Below are 25,000 nucleotides of genomic sequence, written 5' to 3' on the forward strand. Positions count from 1 at the left end.
CTCATGAACCAGTTTCCTCACGGTATTCTACAATGAATTTCAGGGACAAGGACAAAGTTCACGTTGAATGGGTCCAGCACTGGAACAACGTGTTCAAGGAGCTCATGCAGTATGTCAAGACTCACCACACCACAGGCCTATCCTGGAACACTCGTGGCGGCAATGCAATGTCAAACCTCAAGGCCGCACCGGCCAACTGTGGTGTTCCTCCCCCTCCTCCTCGTAAGTTCGTGGGTTTTCTTTTTATTGCACGGGTTGGTTAGCGTTTGGTTTTACAGCCAGATGAATAAAAAATTCTTAATGATATTGTGTTTCTGGTCTAGAACTCTGAAGTAATAGGAATTATAACATTGACTTCAGTACTAATAAACTACATGAGTTACATCTGATGTGATGTTTAACGGACATCATGTTTTGGGAATATTCCGTTCCGGCCTGATAGCGTCCTGTCACATCATGATCTCTCCCTCTAAGTACACAATTTACAGAGTTACATATGTATATACTTATTTGTTCTTGACTTGTCAAAAAAGGTAAAAAAAATACACAAAACGGATCTCAGCTTCCCATAAAATCAAGTGGGTGATTAGGCAGCATCAGGCAAATGATTGCCCTGTCGCACGTGGGTTAAACAAAGATACGAAGATTAGAAGAAGGAAAAATATTCTTATCACTTGTTATTGAAGAAGCCAATTGTATAAACCTTTTTTTGCACAGAAATTGTTAAAATATTGTTTGGTATGTGAAGTTTCTTATAATATTTGAGGAAATAGCAAAAAAATAGTAAGCCAAGTTTCTTTTAAATGCCAACTTTTTCATAATGATGAAAATGAATAAGTGATTCTGCATCTCTCACACAGATTAGAAACACTTAAAACAATGAATAAGAAAGTATATAAAGTGACTGAGTAAATTTACATCCTGAGATAAGATAAGGGGACTTGCAGAATGCACAAACATGCATGAAATAAAAAAATAATGTAATTTTATGCAAATGTTTTCTTTGGTAATGTGTCTTAATTATTTACAGCATCATTGGTATTATTAAAGTTATATTTTCAATTACATTCCATTGTTTGTTTTTCAGATTAAAAAAGTAGATGTAAAGCTTGTGATATAATTATTGTTATTATTTTTTTGTTGTTAATTGTTTGAGTAAATCTTGGCATCTGTAGTCAAACGTCTTTGCTCCTTTTGATGGAATTATTTAGATTTATTTAGAGTAAAACCTTTACAAGGAGAATTCTTGATTTTTTTTTCTAATATGTTTGATTAAAAAAAAAGTGAGATACCATTACAGTTATGGAAGTTTTTGTCCTTTTGTAATAAGCATTATGTAAGACAATGCTATATATTTTTTGAAATTTGAAAGTTTTCCTGTATTTATTTTTTATTTCCAAGTACATCATTACTATTCTAAGGAATAGACTTTTCATCAAGTGTGAAATAACCATAGACAAATAGTTAAGGAAACATTTTTTCCATTTTTCCTTATTCCTCTTGTATTGAAAATGTCACAAAGGCATGAAGTGATAAAAATATGAAATACTAATGTCATTACATAGGCTTACAAAGTGAGTTACTAAGACCATTAGCCCATGCAACTAAAGAGGATCATCAAAGTACACCACACTGAATGTATGGACATTACATAGAGTTCCAAGAGTTATCTTTTACTGACCAACTCGGGTTATTAGGGAATTTTTTTCTGTCTTGTTACCATTTTGATGGATTTGATTAATTTTTTTTGTAAGATGTCAGTTAACATTTATTCTAGAAATAGTGGAAAATAAATGTTATCAGAGTCTGGTATCAGAGATTACCTAGTAAAATTATACCAATTAGATTAGTTATGGATATTAAGATAAAGATTTTAGTGTTAATTGACCAAAAGTATTTATACTTCATATGTCATGAAAATGTCTGAAGAATATTTTCCTCATATTTGTCGTCAACTACTGCTTACCTGTGTTTTAGACATTTTAGGCTTGCTTGATTATTACAGATAAGATATAGGAGAATCCACAGTCCAAAATAGTTGACAGAGTAATGATATAATTTGTAATAAACTATTTCATTGCATGTATATCCAAGCATTCTCCTTGTCGAGCTTGTAAGAAACCGTTAAATTCACTTTTTTTTCCCGGTTTGCATCATTGGCAATGTCAGTATAACTTGTTTTGATAAAATGTAGCTAACTTTCGCTGTATTGTCGGTAGCTGGCATCCCTCCCCCTCCCCCCATGGTCCCCCTGGTGCCCAAAGCTGCCGCCGCTATGGAGGATGACGGTAGAGCTGCACTCTTCGCCTCTATCAATAAGGGAACGGATATCACTTCCGGCCTCAAGAAGGTAAGGTGTTGGGTTGGAGAGTGCTGTTTGGCTTGATTTTTCTATGACTGTGTTTTATGAAAGCTATTTTTAGTGTTTTTTTGTATGTAAAACTGGTTATGTTTGTGAGATAATTTTTTATTGCTGTGTGAGGCTTTTTTTTTTCAGTTATGGAAAAGAGAACCTATAAGCTGCATATAAGTGAATTCTGTACTAAATGTATGATGTTAAGATATTTGAGGTCCATTTAAAGGGCCCGATTCAGATACCATTACATTTTTTCTATATTATTTTGCCATTTTTGCTGTATTAGTAATTTCTAAACCTGATTTTTTTCTAGGGCATTTGTGCAAAGAAAAAGCTTTAAATCAAATTCCTTAATGTGTGTTTTAAGGACTATGCTTTTACAAGTTCTATCATAGAATGTCTGTGCTATAGTGTGGTTTTATATGATCATAAAAAAGCATGCATTGCTCGTCATAAGACACTAGAGTGCTAATGAGATTAAAATCATAACAATGCAATCCTTGCAGCTTGATAAATCAGCTACAGTTAGGGCACAGTTGAAAGAGTTCCGGTAAGTCTGGTAGCTTTCAGTTAAAGAATCCTGTCTTTGGTCTCCTGGTCTTTCGTTAAAGGAGAGAGAGAAGCTTCATTTATCCTGAATGTTTTCACCTGTCAAAATGAATGTTTGAGTCTTCTTGAATATTTAAGAAAACATGTGAGAGAGAGATGAGAAGAAGAAGAGAAGACAGGTACTGAAGGAGAACAGTTTTATCCGAGTGAGATATGTGAGAGCTGTTGGGTATGTGATTTCATGTCTTCAGAGGTGTTCCAGGGAATTATAATTTTTTTGTGTTAAAGATTGTCCAGAGAAAGTTATCAGGTTTTATTTTATTTCTTGTATAGGTGGACCGCAACGCACCTCGTCTTCCACCAGGGGTGTGGACGCCACAGACAGTAAATTGACACATGTCTTATTTTTTGTGGGGATATTCCTTGGTATACAGGTTACATAAGCTGCATCACCTCTTGCTGTAAAATGCTGAAGAAACTGGTACTTTATTCATGCACATACATAGGCTTTTTCCCTTCCAAACTTTTAGATGAATGGATATTTAGATGACATTTGTCTCTTGTTTTTTGAGGTATGATTTGTATGTGTATGTTGAGGATTTTATTTATATGTACATGTATACACATGTGCATATGTATATATGTATATGGCTATGCATATGTATATATGTTCATATGTACATGTACATGTATATATGTGTATATATTTATATATGTATATGTATATGTATATGTATATGTATATGTATATGTATGAACTTTGCAAAGTCCTGTACTGTAAATGTAAATGGGTATCTAAGTTCTGCATGTAGGTGTCTAATGAACTGTCGGAAGGTTGAAGAATCATGGACCATCTTATTGACGTGATTGTCTTGTTATCTTTATCTTGTACAAATGCATACAAATGAAGCTGTTGAATGTTATGGTATGGTGGCCATTGAAGAAGATGATGGCGTTCGCTCAGAACAACAGACTGTGATACTAATTTGCATAATATTGGACTTGAATGAAGACTAATTGGGACTATGAGGTACACAAGTTACGTGGAAGGCTTGTACGTGTCGTACTAACCTCAAGAGGCTTCTAGCTATGTTTTCTTCTTTTCCTTGGCACAGTTTAACTAATTTCATATTCATACTAACTAGAGCAGCATTAAGATAGCTCTGTTCATGGTAAGCACTGACTAATCTATAATAGGTAATGGTACTTACATGGGGCGGTTACATCCCTTTTTTGTTTTAGTTTCCCGTTGAAGTATTTGTGAAAACCTTTTCATTTTTGACCAGTATTAACTGTTATTATTTGATAAAACTGTATTCTTTGAAATGTTTGATCTTATGAGGTAGCATAGCTAGAGTACAGTATTTTTGTTTTCATAGGCAGTAATTTTTATATGAAAAGGATATTTTCAAGTGAAAGCACATAAACTTTGATTTTGCCTATTTCCCTCAACAAGATCAAAACCTTTCACATACTTTTACAAACACACACATATCTTTTTGTCTAGATTTACAAGGTATAAATACAATGCTGTAAAAAAAATATATATGCTTTCACTAACCATTAATTCTGCTTTTAAGGGAAGGTCAAGGTCAATACATCAGTCAATTGAATAAATAAATAAATAAATAAATAAAAGATGAGGGAAAAAGAAATGCAAAGTTAATACGTACTTCCATTTTTTTTTTCTCCAGGTTAGAGATGACCAGAAAACCCACAAAAACCCGAGCCTGCGTGAGGGACCAAAACCATTCGTCAAGCAGACCGAGACCGCCCCTGTCCGTGCACCAACCCGCGAGTCGCCTGAACGCCCCCCCAAGTTTGCTCTCGAAGGAAAGAAGTGGTTTGTGGAATACCAGAAGGACAAACCAAGCATTGTTGTTGATAATGCCAAGATGGATCAGTCTGTGTACATCTTCAAGTGTCAGAACACAGTGGTTCAAGTTAAGGTTGGTTTCCTTTTTCTCTTTGAATTGTTTTTTTCCTCTCCTTTCCTTTGTTATTTCTTTTTTGTTACTTGATAATTTTTTGATTATTCAGGAATTATGTATTATACAGATATTTTATTCAGGTGACACATTTGTTTCTTATAGGAATAGATCTTGAGAGTATTAATAAATGTTTCTTGTAAATGTATGGAAATTCTATTCTTAATTTTTACTTCCAACAGGGTAAAGTTAATTCTGTCATATTAGACTCATGTAAGAAATCTGCAGTAGTGTTTGATAACCTGGTTTCTTCTGCGGAGGTTGTCAACTGTCAGTCCTGCAAGGTCCAGGTAAGATTATGTCAAATTAATTTACTGTGTAATGTAAACTTTGCAGCTGGGACAATAATTATATTATTAGTTCAACCTCAGACTCATCTGTTTATTGTATTTATTAACTTTGTAAAATTCCAAGGTATTCTGGAGATGTAAATGATATTGTGAATTAGAATGAAAACAGTAAATATTTAGTATGTGCATACATATTTTTGCACTCCTAAACTTTTCTTTCTTTTGTAGGTGATGGGCATAATGCCAACAATCACGATCGAGAAGACTGATGGCTGCCACGTATACCTGAGCAAAGAATCTCTCAACACGGAGATCATCTCGGCCAAGTCCTCGGAAATGAACATCCTCATCCCCAAAGATGACGGAGAGTTTGTAGAGTGTCCTGTTCCTGAGCAATTCAAGACCTTGATCAAGGGCCACTCCCTGGTCACCACATGCACCGAGAAGGCTGGTTAGAATTAAGGCAACGATGCTCACGTGGGAGAGACCGAGAAATAGAGAGAGGATAATTTTGGAAGCTGGCATGATTCTTTTACTCCATAAAAAAAAAAAAAGTATATACATGCATTAAGAAAACACATTTGATGGTATTTGTTGGTGCTTGGTGTGAATAGTCATCTGAAGAAGGGATTTTTTTTTTTTTTTTTTTAAGGATTAATGAAAAGTGGATTACAGTTTGATTTACGTAGTTTTGATTAGAGAATTTCCCCCTCGTCACAGAGGTAAAAAGTTTTAGAACCTGGTGAGTTATCGCAGTGTGAGAGAAAGGTTAATGCAAGCACAAGAATAATGACTAGTGTCAGCTTTTTTATACAATGAATATAAAGCCAGTGTTACTTTTAACATAATTTATCAACAAACCACTTATTTAAAGGATTGGCACTAAATTATTTAGATGATATGGCTTGAGTTAGTAATTGCCATAGTGTGCAATGAGATAGAATAACACAAATAATTAATTGAGATTTCCTTGGAGTCAAAATGTTAGAGAGGATCATGAATTTGGTAATAGACAGTTGATCTAATTTATGATTCCATTTCCCCACCAAGTCTACAGCTAGTTCTAGACTGTATCAGTTATGTATCTAAAAACCATTAAAATTGAAAAATTTGAAGCTTTTTTACTCATTTAAGCATAAGACACAATGTTACTCAAAAGCACAAGTTATTTAGAACCAGTCTGATTCCTCCTCTAAATAGCCAAAGAAGAGTTAGACGAATGAAATGCATGTGGACAAGGAATGCATGGAAGGAAAAGATATTATGAAAAACTTGTACAGTGACAATGACAAAAACTGTGGGGATGATTTAGATTAAAAGTTTGTATTGATTGATGGTAGATATAATCAAGGGTAAAAATAAAAGGATAATAATAATAATAATATAGAGGAACAATATCAGCATACTGGTAAGGCAAGTTTTTTTTTTTTTTTTTTCCTATAGAAATATTTCCCACATTGTCATGGTTGCCACTTCTGGAATTATTTTGTCTCATTCAATATCCCTAGGAGGAGAAAAAAGAAAACATTGTAGGGATACATGTTGCTACTTTTATAAGAGGAAAAGTGATTTTTACACAAATTTTGAATGAGATCTTTCATTATTCTACTTGTTGCTGTATGTAGTTTAGTCCCATAATTTATTATTATTCCTCTAGTCTTATTACCAACAACTGGTGAATTTGAAAATGTATTAGAGTGGCATAATTATCACACAGTATGGGAAAATCTAGCCTTTTTCCTTTGCTTTATTATCATTATAATTGTCTACTGCAGATGTTGATTAACTGTACTCTTCCATTTTATATGCATATCAGTAATGATTTTGATTTAACTAATAAAATGTACAAGTGGGTACCAGTTTATTCTTTTATTTCCCAGTGTGTATTACCCTTTCATGTATACAAAGGTAGTAGCATTAACTAAGGTAAGTCTCACTAAAGTCTGGCCCAAAAAAACTATTTTGGATATTTGTACCTATATGCAGTTTTGATATCTTTTGGTTTCCAAAAATCTCCCAATTCCATCCTTTTTTTTTAAACAATTAATTCTGTGAAAGTTATGCTCCAAATTAGCTTCTTGATATATCTAAAAATAATCTTAGTCTAAACAGTGAGTTTGCCCCTATTTTATATGTACCAAGGCCATGAGTTGGTCATTTTAATCTCTTTATAGTTTAAATAAAATAAAAAAGAGCTTTCAAGTTGTAATTAGATGGTATTTGCATATATATGTACAAAATATAATATAGCAGGGGGGCACCCCAGTTGGTCAGCTTAGCTTGCAACTTAATTGCCTGAGACAATTATCTACTAACCTATTGCAGATGGGGATGGATTTGCATACCTAGTCTCCAGGATGGATTTTATTTCAGAGTGAGGCAGCTTCACACATCCCTTGACTTTTTCAACTCTCTTACCCGTTTATGACAGGTAACGTGTCTTTTCGCCATACATGACACAGGAGGTCTGGCCTGACAACAAGGATCATGATCAGGGATTTTGGATCAGTCTTATTTTATTGTGCTATGAGTAATGAGAGTGATGTTTACAATTGTAGTCATAATTATTATAACTGCCGTAATATTAAGCAAAACAGGTTTCACCTAACATCCAAAACCTAGTTGGTACCACTTTCTTCTAGCACCAGCAGGAGAGAGAGCCTTGAATGGCACCTATCTACGGTCTCTAGCAAGCATGATCTTTGTAGAGCAATGGCACAATGCAAGTTCCCGACCTCTTGCTCTGAAGTACCGCAGATGAAAGATGTGCAGGCAGAACGAGAAGAGGAAGCTGGCTCAAACCATGCCCAATGTCCACAATGTGCCAGTAGGGGTGTCTTTTACTATGGCAACTATGGCACTCATAGTCCTGAGCACAAGTTTCCTTCCTCTTCCCTATCTCTTCATATTCTCTCCATTTTTTATGGTTATATGTTTTGTATTTGTTCATGACAGCACAAATATGAAAAAATAAAGTTTTTTGTCCTCCCCTAAAACAGCAATACTTCTATGACACTGAGTATAAAGAAAAAAAAGAGCTTATATGAACTACAATTTTAGTCAACTAAAGATTTGATAAAGCCTGTGATTCAACAGATATAAGCCTCTAAAAACAGTAAAACACTCAGAAAAACATGACACAAAAATGGCTCTAGCTCTACAATGAGTGACAAAGAAAGTGGGGAAAGATAAGGTATGTTGTGTGAAGCTTTGAAATAAAACCTGAAACCTGGGTAGGCAAATCTATCCTCATTGTTAATGGGTTAATCACTCATTGTAAAACTAGAACCATTTTTGTTTCATATTTTTTTTCATATTGTATTGAGAGATTTGTTTATCATATCACATTGTGATCTCTATCAATGCTGCAGGGTCTTTATCATTTCATTTTTTTTTCTTTATACTCAGTGTGACAGACTACTATTATGGGAGGAGAAAAAGCAACTTTTTTTTTGTTTTGTTTTACTTGTATACGGGTAAGGAAGAGGAAGGAAACCTGTGCTTATGACTATGAGTGCCACAGTACAAGGTACCCCTACTAGCATAGGGACATATTGCAGACACTAGGCATGGTTTGAGTCACCTTCCTCTTATTCTGCCTGTACATCCTTCATTGCTGATACTTTGAAGCAAGAGGTTGGCAACTTACTGTGTGCCATCATTCTCTAAAGATAATGCTTCTTAGACTCTCTCTCCTGCTAGTGCTAGGAGAAAGTGGTGCCATGTAAGTTTTGGATTTTAGGTAAAAAACATTTTGCTTAATATCATGGCAATTATAGTAATTATGACTGCAATTGTCATCATCATCACTCATTACTTATAGTACAATAAAGTAAGTGATCCAAAATCCCCTAACGTCATGGACATGATGCCTACTGTCAGGCCAAAGCTACTGCATCATGTATGTCATGCCACCGTCCACAATGGGCTAATGTGTACTAGCAGAATAAGCTTAACTCCCATTGTACTGCATTACTGAATATTTACGTTTTCACTGAATAGTAGTAGAAATTCAACAAATATGATAATTGAAAGATCCGGGTATGTAAACTCTCCACTACAAATGTCTTTTTTTCTTTTTTATTGTCACTATGTTTAAGTCTGTGTGATGATGTGTGTCATTTTAATAAATTTTTGAAATTCTTCTACAAATATGAACCAAACATATTCTTGAGGTTTTTGAAAATTTGGAGCAATCTCTCATGAATACAAGATTAAGATAAGTAAAGGCACATAGTTAAAGAAATATGTGAATAAACAAGCCCTGTAAAATGTTTGTGTCAAAAATGGAGTCCCGAGGAAAGTCCAGTTGCCTTTCCCCCCCTGATAATTTTCTTACTCCATTACCAAAGAACTAGTTAATAATCTATGATGTAAGCATACACTAGGGTGAGTATAGTAGTATTTGGAACTGAAATTGCTACTCAAAGAAAGAAAGAAAAAAATCTTAAAACTGACATGGTTTCTCTAATACTGTTTTTCATTTCTCCACATCATAAAATGTTGGAAAAAAATAAAATGTCCCAATTCCTTTTTCTTTAAATTGGCTTGCTGACTAAACAGGTTATAATCTTTCTCTTGTAAACTCGCCATTAATGCTGCAACATCCAAAAATTTGTTATACTGTTAACCTCATGATTTACTGAATGATTTATTCCATATTAATGACAAAATATGACATACACTTAGCATTGTTGGTTGCAATATACTACATGAAATTTTATTTCTTTGTGTACAATTGACAAAAGCTTAAATGCTGTTGTACAGATGATTGAAATAAATAGCCTTTTTGGTGGATTACAAGTAATGCAATTTTTCAACAAAATTAGAAGCTAGTTTCTCAGAAAGGATGTTTAACTACTTCAGTCCCATATAAATATTATTAGTCCACATATTTTTGCAATATCTTTTAGCCAAATCCAGATGACAATGAAAACCGTTCAGTGAATGAATATGGGTCATTTCACCTAAGTTAAGCATTGATTACATACAGTTGTCAGGCCATCATTATTAGGACCCTATTTTGCTCGGGACTTCTTACTATTGTAAAGATGGTTCAAATATCAAAAATACAAAAATATTTCATTTTTTTTTTTTTTTAAAGAACAAATTATCAGTTGGTTTGAAAGAAAATGGTATAACTCCAAGGCCACAATTTACATTCTATTGTGGTTAAAACTCGTGAATAATAGGATAAGAATGCAATGTTGACATGAACAGCACAATAAAAAGTACATAATCAAATTCAAGTTTCATAAATATAATCCTGAATTATCAAAATGTATTTATAACAACACATTTTGTCAAGTGTGCATCCGGGAGAAAAATATAAAAGATATGTAGTAGGTAAATAACACACAATGCTTCTAAGACATTATATATGAAAGAATAAGTTTCACAAAAGTTTCTAGTGCTAATTATAAGTGAAGGGACAGTTTCCCTTTAGAAATCACTTATAATAAGTTCATCAATACCCCAATCTTCATAGGAACCATCGGGCAAGTATCTCCTAATGATGATGGGAATTTTTCTCTCTCTCAATTCCTTGGCTGCAATCTGCAAGGGGTCTGATTCAGCCTCTATTTCCACCATGACCGGTGCGCACATCGCTATTTGTAGTGCTCTCGTCCCTAACACCCTCGCTCTTTCGTATCTGCAAGTCAAAAGTTTCGTGAGTGCAAGATGAAGATTGATTTGCCGTTGTGTTATTCTTGGAATCCTGCTGCCGAAGATTGGAAACCGGTGAAAAGATAATATACTTCTAGGGTACAGATATTTCAGTACTATTAATATAGAGATGACAATTTGGGATCCCTTTCTCTCATGCAAAAAGGCAATAAATTCTCAGGAAAAAAAAAAAAAAAAAAAAAAAAAAAAAAAAAAAAAAAAAATATATATATATATATATATATATATATATATATATATATATATATATATATATATAACCCATAATCACAAACATGTAAATAAAAAGATACAAACAGACACACAAACAAAAAAGCCGTAAAACAAGATCAGCAGATGATATTACTTAGTCATGTATGGGGTTGTGATTCGCTTCTGTGTGGGGACCTGATTGCCTTCCCCAGCGGCCAGAATTTCCATTTGGTTTTCATCCTCCTGAAAAGTGAAACACAGAGCGTAAGTACATCATTTCACGAGTAAAGGGGTAAATCTAAGGTTAAGTTTAGATACTAGAAGAAACCAAAAAAAAACTATTTATTCTATATTTCACACACACACACACACACACACACACACACACACACACACACACACACACACACACACACACACACACACACACACACACACACACACACACACACACACACACACACACACACACACACACACACACACACACACACACACACACACACACGTATATATATATATATATATATATTTCATGGACACAGATTTTATGTATACTAGATTAACTGAAAAGATTCTTCAATCTTTCCAGTCTTTTCATATGCTACAATACTCCTAACACCTATCCTCCAACACAAACACATTACTAAAATATTATGAGATATCTTTTCTCATGAGAAGACTAAAAATGGATTTGCATCAATATCCAAAGGAACAAAACAACAGACCTCTCCTTCCTGCAAGTCATCAAGGTTCTCATCCTCTTCTGCCTCTTCAAAATCGTCACCGACACTGAAAAAGTTGAAATTGGATTGTTGATAAATTGATGGTTATTTCACTGATGTTAGTTAACCCATTCCCGCCAGTTGACGTCCTGAGATGTCATGCAAAAACAATTAGTTTGCAATAGAATGCTACATTATTTTTAAGATATAATTACTTTCCATAATTTATTATATAGTTTAGGCGTTTGAATGTTATAAAATGTGATATACCTATAAAAAGAAAAGAAAAAAAAAAGTGTGATACTGATGGCATCATGGTAATTTCTGCTTCTTATCAGTTGAATAAAAAAATCTAAGTCGAAAAACTGCTGGGGGTGGGGGGGTTAACCCAATGATGTTGGTGTGTCACACCCGTGTGACATGGCAAACTGCCTGATGACAGGGCAACACACCAGTGCGACATCCCCAAGGCGATATTGCATAGCCCCGGCATAAGGGGTTGCCACTTCTCGCCGGGCTTGTCAGGATTGGGTTAATAATTTGTTGATTACCCGCGTTATCATATCATGTCATGTCGTGAGGTACATGTAGATCTTATGTACATGTATGATCATTTATATTGTTCTTTTTGTTTTGGAAAAAAGGAGAAGTAAAAAACATCTTTTTTGATACCCCACTAAAAGAATGCTTCCACTTTCTATTGGTATTATCACACAGAAGTGAAGAATATAGGCAAAGTTCAACAAAATAATGCTAGAAATGCGTTTCTGTAACATGTCTTTCAACTACAATAACTCCTCTGAACAGGGGAATATTTATACATGCCTTTACATTGTAAATGCAAGCATGCAAACCAGAAGGAAAGGGTGGCTGAAAAATGCTCTAAAAAGTTCAGCATGGCCTTACACAGCTGGAAAATACCCTGGAATGAAGCTCCGCGCACTTGTTATCTTCCCGATGGAAACAGGAGTAGACAAAAATACTACCCGTTGTGAATGGGTTAAACAACAGAATATGTTATACAATTGTATGAATAACTCAGAACAAAACGGAATGTTTTATTTGACCATAAGATTTTGTTTATTTTTCCATTATTTTACTTATATAATGGTGTTGCATTTTTTTCCCACAGTTACACCCCCCCCCCCCCCAAAAAAAAAAAAAAAAAAAAAAAAAAAAAAAAAAAAAAAAAAACTTTTAACACTTTCTTTTTTTGCTTGGTTTATTTCTTGTCCTCACCTCTTTCTTTCATCAACAAGATGAATAACAATATGTGCAAATGGTATTGTATGCATCAGTGCTATTTTGCCTGGGTAGACAGTTCGAATGAGGTGGATGAGATTTATTGAAAGGTATGTAGGTGAGATTATGTCCACTTGTCAAGAGAGAATCATGGCTACTGAACTAAAATCTAAGACATATTTTGATATCATGTAAATTCAAGAGAACAAATGTGTTTGATGAAGTCATTTTTTTCATCAGCTTTCAATGTATCATTTTATCTTTCAATGAATAATTCAAGTTTTTTTTTTTAAAGTGCACACTTGTTGGTGATTGTAAACTGCGCACTTCACTTTTTATGCTGATATTCTAATACTCGCTACAGGCTAATGTGAACTTGTTAGGATAATCCATTTCTCTATAGACAGTAGCCAATGAAAAGTACCCTTGAATTGGTAGGCTAATCATATGCAATGATGGTTTCATTTTAATTATCATTTAAAGCTTTAATAATTTTGACTCTTCAAGTGAGTTTTGAGTTGATTGTTGCACTGTGAATGTGATAATCACTGTATTATGAAGCAGATCAAGGAAATTGCAGATTAACAGCTGAAGAATATCACATGATATACACAGATGTATGTACCCTAGATGCAAAATGTGATCCTCTTGTGGGGAAGCTGCCACCCCGCTACCCCAGCCCTGGAAAACAATTATACTTCACATCTGTGTCCCTTGCTCTATGCTTGAGAGTTCCTACAAGTTTTTCTTTTTTATTTAACTAATTATATCTAATTTTTCTTCTCTTTAATATTCTTCACAAATGTATACTAACCTGCCCTCCCAGCTACACTTAACCTTAAAATAAGGTAAGGTGAGGTAAAGTTAGGTTTGGTCATCGGGTTAGGATTTTGTAAACTATAAATGCCCCAAAATTGGTAAATCTAAAATTCTTGCTAAGAATCATTGTGCGCCATGGAAATGGTGGCAGGAACTTTCCAAAAATTTACCCACTCCATCCTGCTGTAGATAAGTAGAGCATGTGACAGGGGTCACAACACCCTGCAGGTGGCAATTGTACATACAATTTACTCCACATTAGTGTTTCTTACCCCACAAACTCCCCAATCTACTTTATCCCATGCTATTGAGGGTGTTGGGGATATGTGCAATTCGCAGATGAATAAGAAAGTACAGCGTGAGAGGAATCCATCGTGGTATTTGGTAAGGAGGGACTCTTCTGAATATCTCCTAGAGTAAAGTGTAAGAAAACCACATATATTACATTAGATCCCACTTCAACCCCCTCATTAATTCCACTTGTTTACCCCAAACCTGTTGAAGGGGGGATGGGAACTTTACAATTAAAGCCTTACTCAATTACCATAGGACTTGGTCAAAAAGGTATATTTCATGAAATAAAGCATTATGTCTGTCTAGAAGATGATACATCCATGTATCAACAATCACATACAAATTTATGGTCTACGTATCCTATCTGCAACAACTACTAGCTATTCTCTAGCATTTATCTTACAATAAGAAGAGTAACTTTAAAGTGTGTCCGACTCACTAAGCGTCACCCCGATGTTGCGTCACCTCTATTTCCACGTGAATTTATGCTAAAGACGCTTTTATATCATGTCATAGATTCATCCACAATAGTTCTATGACTTCTTCCCAACCTAATAACATAGACGAATAAATAAAAGCTTAGGAATCTTACTCATCGCCATCGAATTCCTCGTCAGCCATGGCAGCGCGTGTGTTCTCCCTCGGTGTCTTCGCTCAACTCAACACCATAACAAAGTGTCTTCGTTCACATCCTACTAGGGATTACAGCGCTCAGAGGTAATTTTGCTTTTGTTTTGAGTCTCTAAAGCTTGAAAAGGCGTGGTGTATTGTTTAAGAATGAGATTGACGGTTATATTGGATTGGGAGTAATTAAAGGAATAACGGTTGCTGCTCATTAATATGCATTTTTTGTTATGGTTCGTTCGATAAACGGGATGTGAACCAGAGGTGTTTACATCCCAAGGAAAACTCCGATTTGCATAAAACTGCATCCGAAACGTTCAATGGCTCATTGGCTTAGCAATCTTAAATTTCCACTAAGGCAAATAAAAGCAAAATTATAAGTTCTCGCCAAATTACGCGGCATATAGTTTAGGTTCTTAACCCTATTACATACTCTCTAACACCGAAAAGCCTATTTAAACTGACCCTCGCCAGGCCACGAAAAACGGACGCGTCGCAATCCGAATTTAGTCATCCTCGCTCAAGCTTTCCCTTCTGCTCGCCTCCGCACACTTGGCCGCCCAACCGAGACTATTATCGGGTAAAATTGGGGGTTAAAGTATTGATCGGAGTAAAATTAACGCTTCGTCGGCGCATACATACCTTATTAGTTTATACGTGACGATAGAGTTACAGTAGCAACGTCGGCTTGACGGTCAGAGGTGAGGTTTTAAAGATGAGTCATTTCGAGCCTTTATAGGATACAGTTGTCATAGGATATTACATATTTGATAACCATTTGTCATAGGTTATTTTGTCATTCTTGTTACACGCACACCAATTTCAGTAGTAAACTTTCTAAGACACCAAGAAATTCAAGCGAGGAGATTCTTTTAAATATAGAGCGATAGGGAGAGAAGAGAGGAAATGGAGTCCCGTTAGTCGTCTTTGTGTGTGAATGACACTAGGAAGTTGTGGGAAGTCCAAACAAAGTGAGTCGGTATTTCGTAATGCTGTACCCTATGGATGCTATACCCGGTTTGGTATTACTGATAGAGCTTTTGGCTTATATACAGCCCTCTTTTTGATATTTTGATATATCTTTGTTTTGGAGCATCTCTTGTTTCCATGGTGATACTTAAAAGGGCATATATGTGTTCTTTTCTTTATGAAATGTTGATGATTATATATGAATTGAAGGTTTTTCTGTTTTCTTTGGTTACATGGGATATATGATATATAAACATCAAGGACATTGATATGTATAAATTATTCAGATAGCAGGTAAATATAGCCTTACCTAAAGTGATGTATTGGTGAGTCACCATATGTTACATCTTTTCATAATTCTTTAAGACCATTGGTAATAGAATATTTTCTAAGGAGCAATTGGGAAAATTATATTAGCTGCTCAGAAATGAAACCCCAAGTCACCTTCGTAAAGAATAAGATACTGATAAGTTTTTTGGTTGAGGTTCTGCTTTACTTAGAATAGAATTAAAATGATAAAGTGTTTTTTTTTTTGTGTAAATTTATATCAGGAAAGTTAGCTATAGGCATACCTGCCAATTAAGTGAACACTGCATGAAGTATTATATAGATGCCAATAATGCATTGGTATTGTTTCTTTCAATAATATATTTCTTCTTTGAAAAGAGTAGATATTAAACATATATTATATCTGTCCATCTCCACTATTAATAGTTTATCATTGTATATTTCCAAAAAGATTATGGGATTTTCTTTGCAGCTTCTTTATTTTGAATCACAGTACCAAACAGTCTTTCTATATTTTATTAAAAAAAAAAAAAAAAAAGAAGTTTGTAAAAATGGTTTACCAAGATATTTTAACTTAAAAATAACTCTTGCATGTATAATGCAGTAAGCTGTAACTTCCTGTCTTGAAATGAATAAGTTACTATCCCAGCTATTATATAACTTACTTTTTTTCTATAGACAAGATGGCGAAGGTTGTGTCACAAGAAACATTTGATAATGTTGTTCTGGAAAATGTTGTTGAATTTGACATGGAAATTGAAGAGGCTATTAAAGATGCCGAGATGGAATTCCAATCTCAGGTAGGAAGTTGGTGTTTATGATATTTTGTAATGTTTATTTTATAGTGCTTTGTATCTGTATACTGTTTGATATATGGCATTCTATGTCTTTACATTGTTTATTTATAGTGTTTTGTATCTTTATACTCTTTGATATATAGTGATCTATATGTTTACATTGTTTAATATATAGTGTCTTATTTATGTTTATATTGTATTATCTTAAAAGTTACTCTACCTTGAAACCAACACCAAAACTATTCTATCCAAACTTTTATGTCTTTACAGGGTGTGCATCTTGGCACCATAGTAAAAAATATGCATCTGAGCAAGGACAAGAAGAGCATTGTGCATGAAATTCTTGTTGCCTTAGACAAGATTAAATGTGCTGCAGATGGATCTCCTAATGAACATGAGATTGCAGAGCCTCTTGCAACTTTTACTACTGAGTGCAAGGTGTCAGTTGCCCATCGTGTCTTGGCCAATAATAACAATGCTTATGAAGCCCTTATCAAATTGATAAAGAAAGTTCAGGTATGTTATGTAGGACAGTTATATCTTTGGTTGTTATAAGGCCATTGGTAGCCATTATTATGTATATTCTTTGATGTTGTTATTTTAATATCTTTACTGCTTCTGTTGCTATTTAAAGGTTTAAAGGTCGCCAATGAGTGACAGAGTGAAGGGACAGTGCAAACGCTAGAGCACATACCAATTCATGTTATTCTGATCATCTTTGTTGTTATCGTTTTTATCAGTATACAGTATTGGTATTATTTTTCATAAATATGGAGATGTTAGTTATTTATAATTGTTTATCTTTTTATAGTTACTACTGTGAGACACAAATGTCAGAATTTCCACTTCCACAATCCAACTCACACTAAGGCCTGTGAAACCGGAGAGTGAACGTCCTAGGGAATATAATTGCCATGATCAGGGACAATTTAAGTCGTTGTCTTATTGATTTAATGATGATAATGACATTTATGAGGATAATATTTTCAGCGGATGTTAGTAGATGAAAGTTACTGATGACAGTGATATTGATATTATTGTTAACCCATTCACGCCGGGGCCATTCCGGCTTTGCACGGTCGCTATACCGAGGTTTTCGAATGCATCATCTGAACGCTTCGAGGTTCTCGGGCGCACGGGCCGCGAGCCTGGGCTGCCCGCTCGCTCACCCCGAGCACCAGCCTTGGCCAGATATCTCGTCGGCGGCGTCTGACGCGAAAACCACACAACGTGTCAGCACGTCATCCGGCGTGAGTGGGTTAATGGTGACAATCATGATACTATACAGTTTTCCTATATTTTCATTGACTTTTCTCATTTTCATTATGTTCTTGGGAAATATATAGTATACTATCAGTGTCTTGTTTATCATTTAAGACAATTATCCATTCTATTGGATGTATGGCACTTGAGGTCTAAAGTACTGGCTCTTAATCTGTTTTTGTTTTTTGAAAATATATTTCATTATCATCAGATATTTTTATTTCCAGTTTGATTTCTAGTTTGTTTAATTATTATTTTTAATATTGTTATAGTTATTAATATTATCAAGGGGGCTTGAATTGTATATGGAATAGGAGAATGTATAGATGATTGTATGCTTTTCTCTGATTTCATTCTTGATATAAGATATTCAACCTATGGGAAAGGCATATATACCTAAAGGTTACTAAATTAGAACATGCAGTTCAAGGCCAAACACTTAGGATTTGGTATGATAACAAAGTTTTTTAGATCAGCAGTTCTACTGATGTCATAGGAATGGCAATAATGTATCTATTTACTTGTCTTATTTTAAATACATGAGTTATTTCACATAGCTACACGTATGTTAATATTGCACAGCCATTCATAATTATCAAGGGCATTTTTTTTGTGTTATCAGGGTGACTCGACTCTCCTAGCCCCATCTTTGAAAGCAATGGCCGCTCTGATGGAACAAAACTCTGACATACTAACCTCTGAGGGAAGTCAATTGTTGCTGGATCTACTTAAGGACTGGACAAACAGAACTGAAGAGTCGCGAGTACCAGAATATTTGGTGAGTACAAAACAGAAGTTGTTGAAAACATAAAACAGAAATCATGTGGTAATTGATAAAGTTAATTAGTCATACTGTTTATTTGTCTTCTCTTTCTCTATATGAGCTTTCTATTTTTTGCCGCTGAAAAAAAGGTGAGAGGATAAACCTGATAGAGCAGTACAAGAAATTACTGAACCTTTTCTGACCATTATGTTGCCATGTTTACAGGGTCGTTGGTCAACTGAATGCTGCTTAAAGCATGAACAGAATCGCCAGAATCTCGTAGCAGCCGGTGCTCTTGGCACTCTGGTGGCTTTCTTGCAGGGACACAAATCAAACTCCAAAGCCATCAGAACAACCAGCAAAGCTATCCGGGCTTTTACTCTTGACGATGACATGAGACAGGAGTATGGAAAGGCTCACGAACATGCGAGGCTCCTAGTGGAGGAGCATGGGCTCCTTCCTATTTGTTTAGATTTAATCAAAAGTAAGTATGATGAAGTGGTGTTAATACTAAAAGTTTGGATTTTGCATGCAACATATTTGCGTATCTATTCATCTATATAGTTTAATCCATATTTGTTTTCTTTATTTGTATTTTTTTCCACTGAAATTAAAGCTATTGAGGAATTAACATCATGAATGACTGCCTGGAAAATTGAAAAATAAATATTTTACTAATTTTCACCAGATAGCCTGAAGGAGAGCGACACGGCAAGTGAGCTGCTCTCCACCGTCAGCAAGCTCTGCGTTAGAGCTGAATACTGCCAAGAAGCCGTTGATCATAGTGCTCTTATAGTCATCAATGATATTTTGGTTTCATTTCCAGATCATGCGGTAAGTTGCACAACCATATGTTACTCCCTTGTGATTACTCCTGCTTTGCCTCTTGGTATGGTTTGTAAAGATAGACACAAAATTGTAAGGAATTGTAAAAATTCTATTGTAAATTAAAGTTTATAAGAAAGCTTTGCATGGAAAGTAGAGTAGAACTTGCCCATAGAAAATAAATACATAAAAAGCAAAAACATTTTTACTTGGTGCTATTTTGAAGTATCCTATATTTATGTGTCTTTTTGAATTATGCATTTTGAAGAGGAAAGTAGGAAGTGTTCTAACTCTTAATGGATGGGCATTTATATTTGGTAAATCCTGGTCCTTAACCCATTCCCGCCGGGCCGTTTCGTCCTTTTTGGCGTCAATGCCGGGGCTCTCGAACGCATAGGCCTAAATCAATTATATCATTGACGGCGTATGACGGCACCCGCGCTATCATATTACATAATCGCCGTCTGTGGCCGGCGGCCGGCGGCATTGGGTTAAGAAAACATTTCTTGCCTCACAAAATTAGTTGATAATGATAAAGACCAAATATATATGTATCTATCATTTATTGACATGTGCATAATTGATACTGAAAGTTCCCCTTATTTTTCACTCATAAGAATCAGTCCAAGTCCTGAAATCTCATTTGCTGGCTACATATATGATATTGTAAGAAAGAAAGAACAAAGATGTATATATTTACCATTTCTTATTAATTATATCTATATTATGATTCCAATTTTTTTCTGTGCATGTTTATGTATGCATCACATATATATCACTTGTCTTGTTCAGTTTCTTTGTCCCTTTTTTTTGAGGAGGTAGATTGGTAAGGGTCTGTCAAGAAGGCTATTAGTGGTCAGGTGTCAAACTGACCTCATCTGACATGCCAGATGGGGCTTGAGTTCTATTATAGTGTTTTCTGGCAACTTATCTCCTGCCCAGACTCTTAAACATGACAGTAATGTCATAGGACTTGAGTGATAGAATCAAGATTCTCCAAAGATTCCTTTTTGCTTCACAGGCTCTCAACAAGCAGGCGATGACATTCCTGAAAACTCTTGTAGGGAATGACAAGGTGAAGGCAGAGGCAATGAAGACCGGCTCTCCTCAGTTAATTGTCGCAGCGCTTGCCAAACACCAGGTGAGGATGATGTGAAAGGTTCAGATATTTTATGAGGGGAGTTATATTTTATAGGAATGAAGAGGATTTATGATATTTTATAGGAATGAAGAGGATTTATGGGAAAATGGCAGTATTTTATGAGAGAAAAATGTGCAACTTATAGATAATAAGAATTCTTAAAGATACCAAGATTTTTACAAAATGAATTTAAGAACTGAGGTAATGTGCATGCAATCCAATGATAATCTGCATATTCCGTGATTTGCTAAATATCAGTTTATATTTCTCTGCTTTTAAATAGGCTATACCTGGGGTGTGTGAAGCAGCAACTGGTGCAATATCTTTCTTGGCCTTGAGGGTCCCAGCTCATGCCAAACAGCTCATGCAGCTAGGGGCTGGTCAGGCCATTGTCCAGGCTATGAAAGTGCATCCTCAACAGAAACAGCTCCAGGTCAGTATATATATATATCCGTCACCTTTATGTGTCGAATAAGAAGGTAATAAGAGAGAGGGCTTTGTAGAAAATGAAAAGTTATGAAATGATAAAGGAGCATTTTTTCCTATATATATTATAAATTTTAATATGATAACATAGCATATGGTATCCCATGGTTTCCTCTTTTATATCAAATAGGACCTATATATTGCTATTCCATTTGCACCTGAGAATCTCTCCTACAGCAATGATTCCCAGAGAACCTGTATATTAACTGTCATGTTGATCATATAGTGACAAAATCCACAGGACTACTGAAGTGCCATGCCTCTGAAGCTTTGTTTATGCAAACAAACTGTATTAGTGCTTACTTTATAAGGGCAAGGAATAGATAATTCCCATATCTTAGGCTTCAGAATTTGTTGTAACTGAGGCTATTGATTTTGTCTTAGGAAATCCTATAATTTCAGCCATCATTAACCCATTCACACTGGTTGACTTGCTATCACGGGGTCGAAAAATGTCCCCAGACCTGGGGAACGTCCTGAGACATGATACATTTTCTGGCCGCGTTCCGGGAGCCCAGTGACGTGCTGAAACGTCAGCAATAGATCGCTAGATCGTTCTCAAATATAATCATTTTACATAATTTCTTAAACTCTGTTATTTTAGTTTAGGTGTTTGATTGTTAAAATGAGACATAACGTTAAAAAAATGACGTCACAGAAATCTACGTGATATTGATGACATCATGGTAATTTCTGCTTCTTGACTGGTTGAATAAAAAGATCCGAGTCAAAAGCTATAGTAAAATCAGATGTGTTTAGCCAAGAAATAAAATAAAGTGAAAAATTACTAATGCAATACTACTTATAATTTGCTGATTACCCGTGATATCACGTCACAAGGTACATGTACATACTCATATGTACATGTATGATTATTCATATTGTTCTTCTTTTCATTTTGGTAAAAAAAGAAAAAGTATAAAACATGTTTATTGATGCCCCACTAAGAGATTGCTTCCGCTTTCCTTTGGTATTTTCACATAAAAGTGAAGATAATAGGCAAAGTTCAGTCAAATAAAACTAAATAGGCATTACTGTAATATGTTTTTTGACGAAATCAATTCCTCTGAACATGGCAATATATTTACATGCCTTTACAATATAAACGCATTCATGAAAATCATAAGAATAGGGTGGGTGAAAAATGCTCTGAGAGGATCAATGCGGCCCCGCGCATCAAGAAAACACCCCGGCACAAAGTGTTGCACGCTTGTTATCTTTCCAGCGTTAGCGGGAGTAGGCAAAAATACATCCTGTCGTGAATGGGTTAAAAGCCAGTTAGACCAACATCAAGTCTAGGGCAGTTTTACAGATGGTTCCCCAGAATAGAATATACAATGGATTGTTCCAAGTAAAAGAGGAAAGCCATAAGTGTAATTTTATCTCCATGAGCAGTTGGGTGACATGAGATTAACTTTCGCTCTAATTTTTGGAAACCATGAAAAGATTAGGTAGAACAGCCATGTTAGGGAAAGAAAATGTCATGTTAAGCCTAGGCCTATTTTGTATATGTGTGATAACAGGATAGGCGTAACCTCGGACTTTCCAAAACTGAAACCTCTATTACAGGGGTCAGCAATCTTTTGAGTGCAGTGTACTAGTGCCATATAAATTTCTTGTGTTTAACCACTTTTCGGGCCAAGTATGATTTTCTTTTTGTCTACTACGGTTAACTTCAGGACAAGTAATACTATGAATATGTAACTAAGACGTTTGTTTTGAAATTACACATAACTAGTCCATTATCATACAAATTGTGTTCTATCTTCGTTCATGCACTAGTAGACCTAATAAGATATTATCTTTTCCTTCCCTTCGCTATTTTATGTAGATTATTATTATTATCATTAGTTTTGAAATCATCATCATTGTTATTATGGTTCTTATTATTATTCTTATCAATATGATTATTGTCATTATCATTATAATCACAATTATTTCCTGGTATGCAAGTTTTGTGTCATAGTCAACTGCCTTACATGCCACACTCGGCACGTGTGCCAAGGGTTGCTGGCCCCTGTTCTATTATATGTACATGATATTGTTTCATTTGATTAGTTTCAAATGCTTGCCTAAAGAGAAAAGTAAATTTGAAGTATGTATCTTCAATTAACCCTATTATTTGATTTTTTATCCCGTCATGTTTGCATCTAAATATGCATAACAGTGGGGAAAATTTCCCTAGTTATTATAAACCACAACCTTTTACTTTGAAACTGGCATTTCAGTTCTCAGAAACTCAGGTGAACTTTTTACATTAATCCCATTTGCCCACACAGAAACTCGGCTGCATGGCAATCAGGAACCTTGTCGCACGTGTGCCTGAAAATCAGCAGATGTTCATTGAATATAATGTTGAGGATGTGATTCATGCTGCCCTTGAGAATCATGGGGAAGCTGTGAAAGACGTGGCTCAGGCTGCCCTCAGAGACATGGATCTGAAGGTCAATCTGGTGGAGCAATGGAGAGGAACCGGCCACGAAATCTGCCGCTAAAGTCCCCGTGTGGAAGTCTCAGAGAGAGAGACCATTCTCGTGTTTGTGATCTTACACTGCATTAACAGCATTTAACTTGTCTTATGATGAAAAAAAATAATGCCTTTTTGTGTATGGATTTAGATTACTATTCTGAGATATGGATTAGTGATACTCAACCTGTTTTCTCTGGTCTTTTGTACTGATGTGAAGTTATGTTAGTAATATATTTTGGTCAAATAGAATTTACTCCTGGAAACTGAGGGATAAATTGGCTTTTCATCTATAAAAAAAATGCTTAGTTCTGTGGTTCATAATGGTTTAAGATTCTAAAGCTAATGGACTTTCATTATGTTTATACTTTCTCTTAATAATTAGTAGATGAACAAGTGTTGTTCCTATAGTGCAGTTTTCTTTGAAAGGTTCACTCTTGTCCATTATTACTTAGCAAACTGAACATAATTTTCAAGCGGGATAATTTCTCTTAATGTTCTAATTAAGGAGATCCATAGCACAAGCTTTAATGCACATTGATTTCATGGTTTTATGGTACCTACTCGATATGTTAAGTAATTGTATTTTTTAATCTTGGTCACAATTTATAGCATTTGCTTCTGACATTATTATGGGTCACAGTCACAAGTGCATATGGTATTAAGAATTTTCTTGGTAGAGTAACAAACTAATCTGGCTTTGATGCATTAAGCAGAAGGTTGATGCTTTGTATGTGGTGAAGTGTAAAAGCTTTTTACTTAAATTGTTCACCAGCTTAAAAATCAAGTGATTATCTGCAGAGGTTTCCATATGAGATGTTTATAAATATATACAGACTTATGAATTTAGGTACCTGTATATTTTTGTAATGAATTCTTTCCCCCATGGCAAAAAAATATAATTATATACCCTGGAGCCTTATTAATTGTGATAAGTATGTCTGAATATATTTTGTGATTTCCTACCAAAAAATCTTGTAGATAAAATGTACATAAGATTTACGTTCTTCTAACCACCCCGACTGGAGTAAAAATCTTCAGTATCCGGGACAAAAGAGTTTTCCAATTGGCTATTATATGATCATCAGACTACTAAGAAAATATACTGTAAGAGAACTGTTTAAGCAAGGTATTTCAAATCCATATGTTAAGCTGTATGGGATTTTACTGCCTTGACCTCACGTTGTTTGAAATTCCGTTGAGAGTCTCGCCTGTATTTCCAGTGAACAAAAGG

At 35.0% G+C, this 25,000-nt stretch overlaps 3 protein-coding genes across 12 annotated transcripts in view; 2 read left to right on the forward strand and 1 right to left on the reverse strand.

Moving 5' to 3' along the window:
* The window catches only part of capt (adenylyl cyclase-associated protein 1), an 80,113-nt gene extending 73,071 nt beyond the window's left edge, over positions 1-7,042 (forward strand). For 5 of the 7 annotated variants that reach the window (XM_043032757.2, XM_086555332.1, XM_086555333.1 and 2 more), the window contains 6 exons: positions 44-222; positions 2,220-2,350; positions 3,239-3,289; positions 4,600-4,854; positions 5,076-5,183; positions 5,412-7,042. In XM_043032757.2, coding sequence (XP_042888691.2) covers positions 44-222; positions 2,220-2,350; positions 3,239-3,289; positions 4,600-4,854; positions 5,076-5,183; positions 5,412-5,639 — 952 coding nt within the window. In that variant the 3' untranslated portion in view covers positions 5,640-7,042. The remainder of the gene's footprint in view (positions 1-43; positions 223-2,219; positions 2,351-3,238; positions 3,290-4,599; positions 4,855-5,075; positions 5,184-5,411) is intronic. The other 2 variants (XM_086555334.1, XM_043032756.2) reach the window with 1 other exon arrangement.
* Positions 7,043-10,547: 3,505 nt separating this feature from the next.
* On the reverse strand, positions 10,548-14,893 carry Polr2F (RNA polymerase II subunit RpII18). The gene is made up of 4 exons (XM_043032764.2): positions 14,736-14,893; positions 11,792-11,855; positions 11,218-11,306; positions 10,548-10,836 (listed from the first exon to the last, which is right to left on the reverse strand). Exons 1-4 carry the CDS (start codon positions 14,762-14,764, stop codon positions 10,626-10,628), a joined length of 393 nt encoding a protein of 130 aa, XP_042888698.1. The 5' UTR covers positions 14,765-14,893; the 3' UTR covers positions 10,548-10,625.
* A 350-nt stretch (positions 14,894-15,243) lies between these two features.
* Positions 15,244-25,000, forward strand: part of LOC122264061 (armadillo repeat-containing protein 6) — an 11,038-nt gene continuing 1,281 nt past the window's right edge. The window contains exons 1-10 of one of the 4 annotated variants that reach the window (XM_086555335.1): positions 15,276-15,468; positions 15,594-15,738; positions 16,703-16,824; positions 17,092-17,337; positions 18,707-18,862; positions 19,073-19,331; positions 19,536-19,681; positions 20,694-20,813; positions 21,097-21,246; positions 23,579-25,000. The exon at positions 23,579-25,000 is cut by the window's right edge and continues 1,281 nt beyond it. In XM_086555335.1, the coding sequence (XP_086411461.1) occupies positions 15,705-15,738; positions 16,703-16,824; positions 17,092-17,337; positions 18,707-18,862; positions 19,073-19,331; positions 19,536-19,681; positions 20,694-20,813; positions 21,097-21,246; positions 23,579-23,794 (1,449 nt within the window). In that variant the 5' untranslated portion in view covers positions 15,276-15,468; positions 15,594-15,704 and the 3' untranslated portion in view covers positions 23,795-25,000. Of the gene's footprint in view, positions 15,469-15,593; positions 15,739-16,702; positions 16,825-17,091; positions 17,338-17,719; positions 18,072-18,706; positions 18,863-19,072; positions 19,332-19,535; positions 19,682-20,693; positions 20,814-21,096; positions 21,247-23,578 lie in introns of those variants that run through there. The other 3 variants (XM_043032763.2, XM_043032762.2, XM_086555336.1) reach the window with 3 other exon arrangements.

Source organism: Penaeus japonicus, unplaced genomic scaffold (genome assembly GCF_977035675.1).
Source record: "Penaeus japonicus unplaced genomic scaffold, GWHDUDI00000001_assembly GWHDUDI00000030, whole genome shotgun sequence".
NCBI classification, from domain to species: domain Eukaryota; kingdom Metazoa; phylum Arthropoda; class Malacostraca; order Decapoda; family Penaeidae; genus Penaeus; species Penaeus japonicus.

Coding starts and splice junctions, on each gene's coding strand:
- Polr2F (XM_043032764.2), bottom strand. CDS start 14,764: ATGGCTGACGAGGAATTCGATGGCGATGA. Junction 11,856..14,735: donor GAGGAATTCGATGGCGATGA/GTAAGATTCCTA, acceptor CAACTTTTTCAG/TGTCGGTGACGATTTTGAAG. Junction 11,307..11,791: donor ATGACTTGCAGGAAGGAGAG/GTCTGTTGTTTT, acceptor TTCACTTTTCAG/GAGGATGAAAACCAAATGGA.